This window comes from Bos javanicus, chromosome 29, assembly GCF_032452875.1.
Source record: "Bos javanicus breed banteng chromosome 29, ARS-OSU_banteng_1.0, whole genome shotgun sequence".
Lineage (NCBI taxonomy): Eukaryota > Metazoa > Chordata > Mammalia > Artiodactyla > Bovidae > Bos > Bos javanicus.
In genome coordinates, this window is record NC_083896.1 from 36,557,321 (window position 1) to 36,573,824 (window position 16,504).

At 39.4% G+C, this 16,504-nt stretch overlaps 1 protein-coding gene and 1 pseudogene across 2 annotated transcripts in view; one reads left to right on the plus strand and one right to left on the minus strand.

Annotated features, from left to right (window-relative positions):
* Positions 1 to 16,504, minus strand: part of PRDM10 (PR/SET domain 10) — a 99,808-nt gene that overhangs the window by 49,802 nt on the left and 33,502 nt on the right. For both annotated transcript variants that reach the window (XM_061406468.1, XM_061406467.1), the window contains exons 2-4: positions 16,218 to 16,399; positions 13,741 to 13,905; positions 11,742 to 11,801 (exon numbers count right to left, since the gene is read on the minus strand). In XM_061406468.1, the coding sequence (XP_061262452.1) occupies positions 11,742 to 11,801; positions 13,741 to 13,905; positions 16,218 to 16,286 (294 nt within the window). In that variant the 5' untranslated portion in view covers positions 16,287 to 16,399. The remainder of the gene's footprint in view (positions 1 to 11,741; positions 11,802 to 13,740; positions 13,906 to 16,217; positions 16,400 to 16,504) is intronic.
* Positions 1,229 to 2,132, plus strand: LOC133241229 (caspase-3-like; annotated as a pseudogene).

Below are 16,504 nucleotides of genomic sequence, written 5' to 3' on the forward strand. Positions count from 1 at the left end.
TTAGGAATCAGTGAACTAAAATGGACTGGAATGGGCAAATTTAATTCAGATGACCATTGTATCTACTACTGTGGGCAAGAATCCCTCAGCCGAAAAGGAGTAGCTCTCATAGGCAACAAAAGAGTCCAAAATGCAGTACTTGGGTACAATCTCAAAAATGACAGAATGATCTCTGTTCGTGTCCAAGGCAAACCATTCAATATCACGGTAATCCAAGTCTAAGCCCCAACCAGTAACGCTGAAGAAGCTGAAGTTGAACCGTTCCATGATGACGTACAAGACCTTCTAAAATTAACACCCAAAAAAGATGTCCTTTTCATCTTGCATTCCATAGGCGACTGGAATGTAGAAGTAGGAGTAGAGAAACATCAGGAGTAACAGGCAAATTTGGCCTTGGAGTATGGAATGAAGCAGGGCAAAGGCTAACAGAGTTTTCCAAGAGAATATACTGGTCACAGCAAACACCCTCTTCCAAAAACACAAGACTCTACACATGCACATCACCAGATGGTCAATACCGAAATCAGACTGATTATAGTCTTTATAGCCAAAGATGGAGAAGCTCTATATAGTTAGCAAAAACAAGACCAGGAACTGACTGTGGCTCAGATTTGCAATAACTCCTTATTGTAAAATACAGACTTAAATCGAAGAAAGTAGGGAAAACCACTAGACCATTCAGATATGACCTAAATCAAATCCCTTACAATCATACAGTAGAAGTGACAAATAGATTCAAGGGATTAGATCTGATAGTCAGAGTGCCTGAAGAACTATGGACAGAGGTTCATAACACTGTACAGGAGGCAGTGATCAAGACTATCCCCAAGAAAAAGAAATGCAAAAAGGCAAAATGGTTGTCTGAGGAGGCCTTACAAATAGCTGTGAAAAGGAGAGAAGCTAAAATCAAAGAAGAAAAGGAAAGATGTACCCATTTGAATGCAGAATTCCAAAGAACAGCAAGAAGAGATAAGAAAGCCTTCCTCAGTGATCAGTGCAAAGAAATAGAGGAAAACAATAGAATGGGAAAGACTAGAGATCTCTTCAAGAAAATTAGAGATACCAAGGGAACATTTCATGCAAAGATGGGCACAATAAAGGACTGAAATGGTATGGACCTGACAGAAGCAGAAGATATTAAGAAGAGGTGGCAAGAACACACAGAGGGAGACCAGGAGTGGAGTCCAGCAGAGCTGCAGTGTGGTGGCTGAATGTAAAAAACGTATCCATGGAGAACACCGAAAATTCAGTGGATTCAAAATCCATTAAAACTTCAGGGACAAAGATCTTACACGGAAGCAAATCAATGGACTCTGGAATATCCTTGGAAGAGAGTTACAAAATGATTATCTTGAAATGGGTTTATGTATAATAATCAATAATAAGAACTTCCACGAAAATACTGGTATGGCCTGTTGATATGGTACAGACGTGGATGCAGCAAACCTCAGGGAAACCTTCACGAACTTGAAATATGAAGTCAGGATTAAAAATGTTCTTACGCGTAAAGAAATGTTGGAATTAATGAGCAACGTTTCTAAAGAAGACCATAGCAAAAGGAACAGGTTTATTTGCGTGCTTCTAAGCCATGGTAGCCTGGCGTGCTGCGATTCATGGGGTCGCAAAGAGTCGGACACGACTGAGCGACTGAACTGAACTGAACTGAAGCCATGGTGAAGAAGGAATCATTTTTGGAACCAATGGACCCGTCAATCTGAAAAAATTAGCAAGTTTCTTCAGAGGGGACTGTTGCAGAAGTCTGGCTGGAAAACCCAAACTTTTCATTATTCAGGCCTGCCGAGGCACAGAACTGGACTGTGGTATTGAGACAGACACTGGTGCTGAGGACAGCCTGTCAGAAAATACCAGTTGAGGCAGACTTCTTGTATGCATATTCTACAGCACCTGGTTACTTTTCCTGGCGAAACACAAAGTACAGATCCTGGTTCATCCAGGCTCTTTGTGAGATGCTGAAAAAGTACACTCACAAGCTCGAGTTCATGCACATTCTTACTCGGGTTAACCAAAAGGTAGCGATAGAATATGAGTCCTTTTTCACCGATTCCACTTTTCATGCAAAGAAACAGATTCCTTGTATTATGTCTATGCTCACAAAAGAACTGTATTTCTAATCACTAAGACATGGATGATTTTTGTTTTTAACTTGTATGCCAAGTGAGCAAACAGTGTAACTGGTACTACATTTTCCTCTCACCTCTAAATCTAACCTAATGACCCAGGTGATAACTTTGAAACATGCCACTTTCCTAGCAATAGAACTACTGTGCAGCTACCTCAAGCACAATTGGATAGTTGAGATTGAGTTTAATGAAGATGAAATAAAAATGGATTGTGGAAATCATTATGAGAAGAAAAAAAAAAAGAAAACACAGAGGAACTATACAAAAAAGATCTTCATGACCCAGATAACGATGATGCTGTGATCACTCACCTAGAGCCAGATATCCTGGAATTCGAAGTCAAGCGGGCCTTAGGAAGCTTCACTATGAACAAAGTCTGTGGAGGTGATGGAATTCCAGTTGAGCTATCTCAGATCCTAAAATGATGATGCTGTGAAAGTGCTACATTCAATATGCCAGCAAATTTGGAAAACTCAGCAGTGGCCACAAGACTGGACAAGGTCAGTTTTCATTCCAATGCCAAAGAAGGGCAATGCCAAAGAATGTTCAAACTACCACACAATTGCACTCATCTCACACGCTAGTAAATGCTCAAAATTCTCCAAGCCAGGCTTCAGCAGTACGTGAGCCATGAACTTCCAGATGTTCAAGCTGGGTTTAGAAAAGGCAGAGGAACCACAAATTCAATTGCCAACACTCGTTGGATCACAGAAGAAAACAAGAATCCCAGAAAAGCATCTACTTCTGCTTTATTTGATTACACCAAAGCCTTTGACTGTGTAGATCACAACAAACTGGAAAATTCTTCAAGAGGTGGGAATACCAGACCACCTGACCTGCCTCCTGAGAAATCTGTATGCAGGTCAAGAAGCAAATGTTAGAACTGGACATGGAACGACAGACTGGTTCCAAATTCGGAAAGGAGTATGTCGAGGCTGTATATTGTCACTCTGTTTTTTAACTTATGTGCGGAGTACATCATGTGAAATGCCAGGCTGGATGAAGCACAAGCTGGAATCAGGATTGCCGGGAGAAATATCAAGAACCTCAGATATGCAGATGACACCACCCTTAAGGCAGAAAGTGAAGATAAACTAAAGAGCCTCTTGATGAAAGTGAAACAGGAGAGTGAAAAATCTGACTTAAAACTCAACATTCAATAAACAAAGATCATGGCATCCGGCCCCATCACTTCACGGCAAATAGATGGGAAACAGTGGAAACAGTAACAGACTTTATTTTCTTGGGTTCCAAAATCACTGCAGATGGTGACTGCAGCCATGAAATTAAAAGAAGCTTGCTCCTTGGAAGAAAAGCTATGACCAACCTAGACAGCATATTAAAAATCATAGACATTACTTTGCCAACAAAGGCCCATCTAGCCAAAGCTATGGTTCTTCCAGTAGTCATATATGGATGTGAGACTTGGACTGTAAAGAAAGCTGAGTGCCAAAGAATTGATGCTTTTGAACAGTGGTGTTGGAGATGACTCTTGAGAGTCCCTTAGTTTGCAAGGAGATCAAACCAGTCCATCCTAAAGGAAATCAGTCCTGAATGTTCATTGGAAAGACTGATGCTGAAGCTGAAACTCCAATACTTTGGCCACCTGATGCAAAGAACTGACACATAGGAAAAGACTCTGATCCTGGAAAATATTGAAGGCAGGAGGAGAAGGGGATGACAGAGGATGAGATGGTTGGATGGCATCACCAACTCAGTGGACATGAGCTTGCCAAGCTCCGGGAGTTGGTTAAGGACAGGGAAGCCTGGTGTGCTGCAGTCCATCGGGTTACAAAGAGAAAGACACAATTGAGTGACTAAACTGATACAAACAATAGTTGAAGAATATGAATGATAGTAAATCCCCATAATAGAACACTGTAATGCCAACAAAAATGATGATACAGCTTTCCAGGATGTTATTAAAAAAAAAAAAATATCAAGATGAAAGCTACTTTAAAAGAAAAAAAAAGTCAAATAAAGTGGTTAAAAATACAATGAACTTGTAAATAAAAACATAAAACCCCAAACAAAATATCAGCAAACCAAATCCAGACATACAAGAAAAGGAGTTTATTATAGAAAGAAAGGCTGGCTTAACTTTTGAGGTGGTTTAGTCACTAGGTTGTGTCTGAGTCTTGAGACCCCAGTGGACTGTAACCAGCCAGGCTTCTCTATCCATGGGATTCTCCCGGCAAGAATACTGGAGTGGGTTGCCATTTCCTTCTCCAGGGAATCTTTCTGACCCAGGGATCGAACTGGCGTCTCCTACATTGCAGGCAGATACTTAGGTGGATTCTTTACTGATTGATCCACTAGGGAAGTCTGTGACTTAACTTTTAAATATCAGTTAATATAATCTACCCTATTAACAATGAAGAGAAAAATCTCAACAGATTAAAAAAAAGCATTTGGTAAAAATCAACATCCATGAATAACAATCAACATCAATCAATAATAAACATTCATTAAAAACCATAAAGGGAGCTTTCTTCATTGACGTGTTCTTTTTATAAAAATCCTGCCTGCACGAGAGGACTTCCCTGGTGATGCAGCAGTTAAGACTCCATGCTTCCACTGAAGGGGGTGAAGGCTCAGTCCCTGGTTGGGGAACTAAGATCCTACGTGCCATGTGGTACAGCCGAAGGAAAAAAAAATCCCTGCACTAAACATCATTCTTCATAGTGAAGTAGTGAAAGTTTTCCCTCTGCAATCAGGAAGGAAAATGAGAAACCCTCACATCTACCAGCACCAACTCCATTCACTAATGGATTGGAGATCCTAGCCAACAGAGCAAAGGGGAACAAAAGAAGAAATAAAAACGAAAGACGTAAGCTAGTCAGCAGAGCAAAGGGGAACAAAAGAAGAAATAAAAAGGAAAGACATAAATGAGCAAACATTACAAAATAGAAACAGTTAGAGACAGAGAACAAAGTTACTAGAGTAGCAGAGGGTGGGGGATGGAAAGAAATAGGTATGGCAAATTAAGGGATACAGACTCTTAGCTGCAAAATAAATGAGTCATCGGTATGAAAAGTGCAGTGTGGGGAATACAGTCAGTACACAGTATTTTTGTATGGTGACATGTTATAACTAGACATCATGGAATATATGAAATATATAGGAAAAAATCACTATGTTGTGTAACAGGAACTAACCCAGTGTTGTAGGTCAATTATACTTCAAAACCAAATAAAGTAAACCCTGCACTACCACATGACCCAGCAATCCCAGTCCTGGGCATACACTCCAAGAAAACCACAACTATGGGGAGGGAGGAGGGAGGAGGGTTCAGGATGGGGAACACATGTATACCTGTGGCGGATTCATTTTGATATTTGGCAAAACTAATACAATTATGTAAAGTTTAAAAATAAAAAAAAAAAAAAAAAAAAAGACATCTGTATTTTTTTACTGCAGCACTATTTACAATAGCCAGGACATGAAAGCAACCTAGACATCCATCAAAAGATGAATGGGTAAAGCAGCTGTGGTACGTGTATACAATGGAATATTACTCAACCATAAAAAGGAATGAAATTGAATCAGTTGTAGTGATGTAGATGAACCTAGAGCCTCCCATACAGAGTGAAGGAAGTCAGAAACAGAAAAACAAATATCGTGTACTAACGCATATATGTGGAGTCTAGAAAAATGCTACTGATGAACCTATTTGCAGGGCAGGAATAGAGATGCAGACATAGAGACTGGCCTTACGGACACAGCAGGAAAGGAGAGGGTAGGAAGAACTGAGGGAGTAGCACTGATGTAAATACATCACTGTGTATAAAACAGATGGCCAGTGGGAACCTACTAGGTTCCCAAGCAGAGCACAGGGAGCTCAGCGTGGTGCTCTGTGATGACCTAGAGGGGTGGGACTGGGGGATGGAGGGAGGCTCAAGAGGGAGGGGATGTATTTATACATAGAGCTGATTCGTGTTGTTGTATAGCAGAAACTAATACAACTTTGTCAAGTAATTATATTCTAATTAAAAAAAAAAAAACGGACTCATATAAAAAGAGATCATACGTGTGGTTACCAGAGGTGGTGGGTGGGGGGAATGGGGAATGGATGAAGGTGGTCAAAACATACAAAGTTCCACCTACAAAATAGGTAAGTCCTAGGAGTGAACCCCACTCCAGTACTCTTGCCTGGAAAATCCCATGGACGGAGGAACCTGGTGGGCTGCAGTCCATGGGGCCGCTGAGAGTTGGACACAACTGAGCGGCTTCACTTTCGCTTTTCACTTTCATGCATTGGAGAAGGAAATGGCAACCCACTCCAGTGTTCTTGCCTGAAGAATCCCAGGGACGGGGGAGCCTGGTGGGCTGCCATCTATGGGGTCGCACAGAGTCGGACACAACTAAAGTGACTTAGCAGCAGCAGTAGCAGGAGTGTAATGAATAGTATGATAAATAAAACTAACACTGCTGTGTGTTATACACAAAAGCAGTTAAGAGAGTAAATCCTAAGAGTTCTCATCACCAAAAAAAGGTTTTTTTTCGATTTTTTTTAAATTTTGGAGATGATGGATGTTCACTAAACTTACTGTGGCAACCGTTTCATGATGCATGTAAGTCAAATCATTATGCTGTACACCTTAAACTTATAATACATTGCTATATATCAATTATATCTCAATAAAACCAAAGGGAAAAAAGATATAAGGACTGCAAAGAAGTAAAAATGTCAGTATTCACAGACAACATAATTATTTACCAAGAAAATTGAACTGTAACTTAGAAAATGAAATTTTTAAAAATTATACCATAATTTAAAATACCATCAAAAGACACCAAATATCTAACAGTAAATCTATTGAAAGACCTCTACCCATAAGACAATTTCTGAACTTTCATTTAAAACTCAGGGATACTGCTATATATAAAATAGATAACCAACAAGGACCTACTGTGTAGCACAGAGACCTATATTCAATAGCTTATAATAAGATACAATGGAAGAGAATGTAAAAAAAAGAATACACATATTTATACATGTATGTGCAACTCAATCACTGTGCTGTACACTTGACACACAACACTGTCAATCAACTATATTTCTATAAAAATGTTAAAAATAGATAAATAAAATTCAGGGATAGAACATATTCACAGATTAGAAGACTTAATATTAAATAAGATGTCAGTTTTTCACAAACTGACCCATAGGTACAATGAAATGCCAATAAATTTCCCATAGGACTTTGGTGGAAACTTCCAGGCTGATTCTACAATGTGTATGGAAAAGCAAGTGAAATTGTTGTGAAAGTGAAAGTCGCTCAGTCGTGTCCAACTCTTTGCGACCCCGTGGACTATACAGTCCGTGGAGTTCTCCAGGTCAGAATACTGGAGCGGGTAGCCTTTCCCTTCTCCAGAGGATCTTCTCAACCCAGGGATCGATCCCAGTTCTCCCCCATTATGGGCAGATTCTTTACCAGCTGAGCCACCAGGAAAGCATGGAAAAGCAAAGGGACAAGAAACTCTTGAAGAACTTAGTAGAGGTGGGATCACACTCCCGGATAAATTGTGGTACACTCATAAAACTGAACATGATACAGCTATAAAAACAGAAGGAGAAATAACCACAGCCACACCAAACAGCATGAACTACCCAACTCTCCCAAGCACAATGGTAAACAAGAGAACAAAACAGAAAGGAAACCATACTAACGGATTCCACTTACATAAAGTTCAAAACCATGGAAAACGAGTCTAAGGTCTGTAACCTTTGGCGAGAAGGGAAGGAGCAGTAATTAGCAGGAAGCATAAGGATGGCTTTCAGGAGATGGGGTGTGTATGTATGTGTGTGTATCTGACTCTTTTCGACCCCACAGATTGTAGCCCACCAGACTCCTCTGTCCTCGGAACTTTCCAGGCAAGAATACTGGAGTGAGTTGCCATTTCCTACTCCAGGAGATCTTCCTGACCCAGGTATTGAACCTTCATCCCTTGCATCTCCTGCATTGGCAGGCAGATTCTTTACCCTGAGCCAGCTGGGAAGCCTTTAGGAGATGGTAATGTTCTGTTATTTAATCTGGGTGTTGGTTACAAAATATGCTTACTTCATATCATTGCATTACTGCTTATAATTTTTTGTACTTTTCTATGTATATGTTCCTGTGGTCATATATGGATGTGAGAGTTGGACTGTGAAGAAGACTGAGTGCCGAAGAATTGATGCTTTTGAACTGTGGTGTTGGAGAAGACTCTTGAGAGTCCCTTGGACTGCAAGGAGATCCAACCAGTCCATTCTGAAGGAGATCAGCCCTGGGATTTCTTTGGAGGGAATGATGCTGAAGCTGAAACTCCAGTACTTTGGCCACCTCATGCGAAGAGCTGACTCATTGGAAAAGACTCTGATGCTGGGAGGGATTGGGGGCAGGAGGAGAAGGGGACGCCAGAGGATGAGATGGCTGGATGGCATCACTGACTCTATGGACTTGAGTCTGAGTGAACTCCGGGAGTTTGTGATGGACAGGGAGGCCTGGCATGCTGCGATTCATGGGGTCGCAAAGAGTCGGATACGACTGAGCGACTGAACTGAACTGAACTGATTGATGTATATGTTATAGTTTAATCAGAAAGCTTAAAAAACATGATAAGGAAATAGGAGGGACACAAAATAAATTACACAAATAAAATGGAAAAGAATAGATGTAAAAATGATCAGAGAAAATGTTAGGTTCAGAAAGTAAAACCAATATACTCACATTGATATTCCTGGGAAAATGAACACATCAAATGAAACTAAAAAGATATTCAAAAATCTAATAGATGAAAATGTTCCCAAAATAGAGTCTTAACCTATCCATCAAAAGGACACACCCTGTCCTAGGGAATTCTGATTCACGTGCTGGTGAAGTCACTAGACTTCAAAGAAAAACTTCAAGGATAAAGAAAGACTCAAACAGGCATTAAGATAGAGAAGGAATGAGGAAAATAATCAAAATTAGACTCAAGATTTCTACAAAAGTAAATGCTAGGAGATAATAGAGAAGAATTCTAAATAGCTGTGGTTACTGAATAGAACAGAAATGTATTAGTTATAATAATAACACAACGAATCCCAAACAGTGAGGGAGAGAAGCGGGGGAAGGACCAGTGTGCTGAGTCAGGTTATCACAGCAGGAGGTGAAGCCTGAGGGGACCAGAGCTCAAGGCGGGTTAGGAAAACATGAGTAAATTAAGTTTAAAGTATTTAGATTAATAATAGCATTTAGGGCACAGTTTTCCCCTGTTTATCTTTGTCTGTTTTATGTCTGAAAGAAGTCTAGAATAATAGTTACCAACTGTAAGTTAATGAGGATGTTTCTGGGCAGAAATATTGTTTCGGTTTTTATGTACTTTCTTTTTTGCATTACTTCAACTTTTTTATGAAAAAAAATCATTACTCTAAGAATGAGTAAATGAATTAATTATCTAGAAATACAAAGGCATTTCATTTTGTTTTTCCTCTTCAGATGTAAAAATGAATTAAATCTAGCCATTGCTTGTTTGGTAGAATCAATAAATATTCACAGAAATGAACATGATTTGTCTTTATCAAGAATATACTTAATTAGTACAAAATTACTAAAATAAAATAGCAACTCTGCTACAAAATATTTGTGTCTCCCCAAATTTATACATATGTCCAAATCTAATCCCCAGTGTGAGGAAGTTAGGAGGTGGGGCCTCTGAAAGGTGATTGGGTCATGAGGGTGGAGCCCCTATGAGTGGGATGAGTGCCCTTCTACGAGACCCCAGAGGGCAGCATCGCCCTGTCTGCCATGGAGGGCACAGCAAGAAGTCAGCCATCTGTGAATAAGAAGAGGGTTCTCACCAGACAACAAATCTATTGGCACCTTGGTCTTGACTTCCCAAACTCCAGAACTGTAAGAAATAAATTTCTGTTGTTTATAATCCACTCAGTATATGGTAGGAGCTTCCCAGGTAGCTCAGCAGTAAAGAATCTGCCGGCCAATTCAAGAGACACAGGAGATCCCGGAAGGAAATGGCAACCCACTCCAGTATTCTTGACTGGGAAATCCTATGGACGGAGGAGCCTGATGGGCTACAGTCCATGGGATGGAAAAGAGTTGGACATGACTGAGCAACTGAGCAAAGGCACATATGCTATGTATGATATTTTGTTATAGTAGCCCCAATGTACTAAGACAAACTCTCATTCAAGTTGACAGACCTCACAAAATTGTAGGTCACTAGCAATCAGGAATAAATTCAACCGTAAGTGATACGACAAAGACTCCTGATTTTCTCTAGATTCCATAAATAATATTAACCCAACTACTGTCCACTTTTCAAATTTTAAAATATAATTATCCAAGGACTTCCCTGGCAGTCCAGTGACTAAGACTCTGCACTTGCACTGCAGGTAGCACAGGTCCAACCCCTCACAGAGGAACTAAGATTGCACACGCTGCACAGCACAGTCAAAAGTAAAACAGAACAACAAAGCCCCATTGATTTAAAACGTACTAATAAAATAAAATGGAAGTATCCAAATCACCTACTAAGAAATCTGAAAAGCAAAAAGTGCTTACTGATGAGTAAGCTTACTTAAAAATCACTCATGACACTCAGTGGTACAGCTGAATAACGGTCATACTAGCCATCATGAAAATACAACTATTTGGAGTCACATTCTTTTTAGGGTAGGACTGACAATTGTTAAGCTTGTGTACCTTCTTTATCACTTTCATAACCAGAAGAAAAATAAGGAAGACGTCCCTCAAAGTCAAGCAGGATATATTAGAAATAGAGGTAAAAAAAAAAAAGAAATGTTTTTAAAGAAAACCAAGAAGAATCTCAATTCTCAGAAACTAAAAGGGAGAAAGTTGCCATTAAGGGTATAGGCAATTTAAGCAGGAATTTTACCCCAATATTTTAAAATAGATTATCGTACTAAGTCAGAGAAAGACAAATATCATATGAGATCATATATGTGGACTCTAAATGTGATACAAATGAATTTATTTACAAAACAGAAACAGACTCACAGACTTAGAAAACAGACTTATAGTTACCAAAGGAGAGAGAGGGGTGGGCATAAATAAAAAACAGATAGACGACAAGATCCTACTATACAGCACATGGAACTATATTCAGAATCCTGTAATAAACCATAAAGAAAAGAACATTAAGAAAGAATATATATAATATAAATATAGAGATAACTGAATCACTTTGCTCTACACCTGAAACTAACACAACATTACAAATCAAATGTAAGTCAATAATCAAAAAAAAAAGAACAAGTACTAAAATGTTTCCGAATTTCCACAGGCACTTTTGAAACTCAGGATTATTCTTTGGAGCTTGGACCAATACCCAGTTAATATCCTTATTTTAATTTAATGCTTAAATTTCCCTGACAGATCATTTTTGTATTACCAAAGTATTTCAATACACACTGATTGGAGTGTGTTAATGTCGTGTTCTGCTTTGTCTTCACTAACAGACATCGAGAATATTCTAAACACACGAGACACAGACTTTCAGAGAATGCGCAGTGCAGAGGGTTGGGGGTATTCCAGGAGAGGGTACCTTCATAATATTACCCTGAAATAACAAGAAGGCAAAAAAGCAACTCATTACCTGCTGAGCTGTAGCATCCTGTTGGACATAAGCTACTTGGCCTGGGTCTGTAAACAGCGTCTAAACAAACAACAACAACGACAAAAACTTATCAATAGATCTTTAGACAGCTTGTCTGTGCAGGAAAAATTATCCTACTGCTAAGCACCAATTCCTGAGAGAGTTTCTGTCAAATAGCTAGTAATAATCTTTCATTAATAAAGAAGATAAAGACAGTAATCCTATATTTTGCTAAAGCCTTTCATTTATATGTCTTCAAAGAGATTGTAAAAGCTAACCCTCCCCATTGGCTAACACACTGCACACTTCGTGATTTTACTCTAAAGCAAAGCCTCTCCTGAGATTGAATGTCACGGTTAATTAAAAAGGCATTCCGTGAACAAGGGGGCATGCATTCTCACGTAACACTCTGTCATAGGGGTAGACTTGCAATTAAATGAAAATGGTTGGAGATACACTAACAAAGAGAAGAATACTGTATACCCAAGGATTACAACTCCTTCCAATGTAAATGCACACTCAGCAGATGTAGAAAATAAATAAATAAATTGCATTTAATGTTCCATAGACTCTTCTTTGGATAAAGCCAGTAAGATCATAATTTTCAAAGTTCTCATTATAAACATTATTTGGCTGACAGTCATGATAACTAAAGAAGGAAAACCTTCAAAATTATTTTAGCCAGGACACCACAAGAAATCTCCAATCCAAAAAAGTATTCTTTGCTCTAAAACTTTTAAATGACTCTAATTTGCCTAAGGCTTTAGCAAATTTATGGTCATAGGAACCATGGTTAAGTGCTGATTCCAGAAAACTATAAAAGAGAATTTTAGCGAGCTTCTGATTTCTTATATTTGACGTTTAAAAACTATCATAACTCAGACATTTAGTAACATAGTAATGATTTAAAAGTCGGGCACAGGACATTCTTTACATAATCTAGATGTTCTTATTTCAGTACAGCTGGGGGACTAAAACTGAGAAGGGCTATTCCAAAAGTAACATCTGACTATCAGGCAATTTTACCTTTATATAGACTTGAAAGGCATTTATTAGGTGGGTCTCAAATCTTCTTGGGAGTACTTTGTGTCTCCTGATTAAATATTGCATGAGGGCAAATTTTTATTACCAGGATCCTACTACAAAAACTACGGAACTGGGGACTTCCCTGGAGGGCCAGTGGTTAAGACTTCAGCTTCCAATGCAGGGCTGCAGGTTCAGTCCTGGTGGGGAGCTAAGACCCCACATGCCTCTCAGCCAAAAAACCGAAAGCATAAAAACAGAAGCAATATTGTAACAAATTCAATGAAGACTTCAAAAATGGTCCACGTTAAAAAAAATTTTTTTTTTAACAAAAAACAATAGAACTGATTTCTAATATATTTTAAAGTGCTATGTACATTATAAAGTGCTAAAAATACAAAGTAACATTTATATATTGGGGGATATTCCTGTTATGCATTTGGAAACCAACACTCAGAGTCACTAGCAAAAAAAATGAAAGCAGTTATAATTGTACAGCTTTTACCCTCACTTCTATAACAGTCCTAAAAATCAATAAATTATTAGTAAATAGCCGTTAACAAGCTAGTAGGATCCCTCACTTACACGTTTAACTGAAATAATGTGCATGTTTCCACTGAGATTCATCTTGATTAAATTACACAGAAATAAATGCCATGTTTGGCCTGGTTCTTGACACTTAGGAAAAGTAACAGGCTGATAATATTGTTGATAATAATAATCAATCGATATCAACAGTCAGTGGGGAAAAGACCTCATTCCAGGTTAGTGCTCTAACTCCTTACATTTAACATTTAATTTAAATAAATAAACCACATCTTCCTTTGCCACGATGGTTATAAGCTCCTTGAGAGCACACATCTTATCTGCATATTTCCTGCATCAGCTGGCAGCAGCACAGTGACTGGCAGAGCGTAAACCTAAGGGCTGAATTAACAGATTAACAAACAAGCCATCAACCATGGTCCCAACGTGCCTGCGCAGCTTCCACGGGATGGATGTAGACCAGTGTGTGCTGAGGACCATCCACGGAGGCGTAGGAGGCACCATCTGCCGTGTACACCACCTGCTGTGGCGGACGGACCTGGTCATCGGTGTAGACGATCTGGGCCACAGTTCCAGCGTCTGGAACAAAATGCACCTGGGCAAAAAAACAGCAAGTACAAAGTGATCACCCTTGTGGAAGCCACCCTGTAGCACAAAGACGGGGAACTGACCGAGAACACCACACACTTGCATTCCTAAAAGATCCCCATGAAAGGAGAACACGATGAACGAATGGATCATCTATGCTGAGTCAGTGACTTGGCAGAGGGATCCAAGGACCTTCTCATTGACTTTTACTTAATATTAGGCAACCGATTTAAACACCCCTTTGCTTCAAATATCAACTGCAGGTCTCTCTTTTGGGGCGTGCTGAGAAGAAACGTGGCAGAAGATTCCTGATGGACAACACTACCAAACTACAAAACACGGATTATTCTGTAAGGTGGAAAAATATGTCAAGACTCAAAAGTCAGTTGCTTTCAACATGTCATAAAAATTCCACTTTCTAACAAAGAGTGCCTTTTGGCAAACACATTAAAACAAGGTCACTTGCTTTCGTACAAATTCTTCTGTCCTCCACGGCTGTTCTGTAGGCAAGGGGTGAATGTCTGCTGACTTGGTGAACGTAACAGAACTTTTCTTTGCCAAGTAGGTAAGGACACAAAAAATTCTGAGAATGTACTTTTCAGGGGTTTTGGATAACTATTTCAGTTGTCACCAGGGGAAATAATTTTCTGTCTATGAAGAAGTAAAGCAGAAACTGATTCTGTAAAGTGCTTTCTGAGCAGTCAGCTTTGGAGGTTTGAGTTCCTGCAGGTTGGCACACAGCCTAGTGTCTGATATTGAAGGTACAAAGCAGATGGTCAAAGCACGCATTTGGGAGAGAAATAATTTATGTGCTGATATTGAAGTCAGGCCCTCTTAGGTCGGAATCTTTACTCTTATACTGTCTTGGCTTTACACATAATTTTTTACTTCAGTTTTTTCCAGTGGAGAACAGATCCCAAAGACGACATAAGCTAATTCAACCCACAGAAAGAAAACTGGAGACAAGATGCAGTCAAGCACCATGTAAATAAAACAGACTTCTACTTTAGCACTAAGTGATCACCCCAGCTTCTACATAAATCTGCTCTGCCCATGAAGATACAATTTGCACAAGAACTGGGCTTCTGAAATATCTGTGCAATTTTAAGTGCTGCAAGATAATTTTGTGAGTTTAGATTTGTTCATTAACATCAAAATCTTTAACTAGTCTCAGTGCTTAAAAAATAAAAAAATTTTTTTCCTTGAGAGTTATCCAAACTCTTCAACTTGGTCTTCATCACCAAGTACTTGGCTAAACCAGGATTCCTGGATGGGGGAAGAAATATTGCAAGGATGGGGTGCAACAAAGGATGCTGAGCTCTGCTGCCTACTGTCTGATTACCTGCAAATGTGGACCCTATTTATTAATGGACTACATTTTTCTTTATAAACAAAGTACCCCAAAATATATAGCTACATGAAAGTAGCCTTCCAGATAGCTTCCATGAGAACCAAAACAGCATTTTGAATTATTCTGCTGGAAGCTTCTCTGGTACCTTTTTCTCAGTATTCAGACACAGACTTTTAAATCATATCTGATGACTGATTTTATGTACTGTAACATTAGTTATACTATGTAAATCAAACATAATATGTGTATTTAAAGGCTTCAATATAAAGTTTCTGATTACTTAGCAACTGAACAACTATGGTTATGTAATTTGATGAAAATGAAATTACATATATATTATAATGCTATACAATGAAGTTTCATACTTTGGTCACATATAAAACGTGGCTCCCTATGACTGCTGACTCTTACCAAAATTCAAATCCATACCAAAAACGCAGAGATTCATTTTTGCTAAGGACAGTCAAAAGAATGTGTAGCTGGTTAGTAGAGCGATATCTGAATAAGTGACTAACCTCCAGAGCTGTTGATTCACTGGGACAACTTTCAATGAGAAGTTTACATTCTGAATTTGAAAAGAAAAGGAAAAGCCACTCACTTTATAGACATACCTTGTACTTCACTACACACAAAAAATCAAAACCCTTTCCTGGATAACATAAAAGAAACCCTGCAGTTTGAAGCTTTCACCATGAAATAAAATGGAGCAGTGAAGAGGATTATGACAGTAAGTTGGGGGAAAGGCAGAGAAGCCCATGGGTGGTATGTAGCTTCTTGAAATCACAGAGACCATGCAGATGGAGGATTCGAAGCGCTGAAATGCTGCCCATTCCTTGAGTACCACGTCCGCCCATCTGCTCCCTCCTTGCCCCACATCACTATACAGGAGCTGCTATTTCTCTAGCTGTCAGCAAACTCTACGAACTAAAACACCGAGGTCAGTGCCCAGCTGGGAGAGCACTTTTCACCTGCGCAGCGTTCTCCTCGTGCTCTGCAGCCGGGGGCCACACGTGTGAGCCTTCATCTTTGGAATCCATCCCCTCCCGGCTGGACAGCGGCCCAGGCACCTAGAGTTGTGCAGGGTGAAGGACAGTCATCTGTCTCCCACGCACGTGCTCGACAGGGACAGGAAGGCCTCTCTGCAGCGTGCCTGAGAAAAAGAGAACAGGACCCAAGACTTAAATACATGAATGTGTTTTAATAAGTTACAGTCTCAGCCACAAAGAGGAAAAAAAAAAAAAAAAGAAAGCTTTGT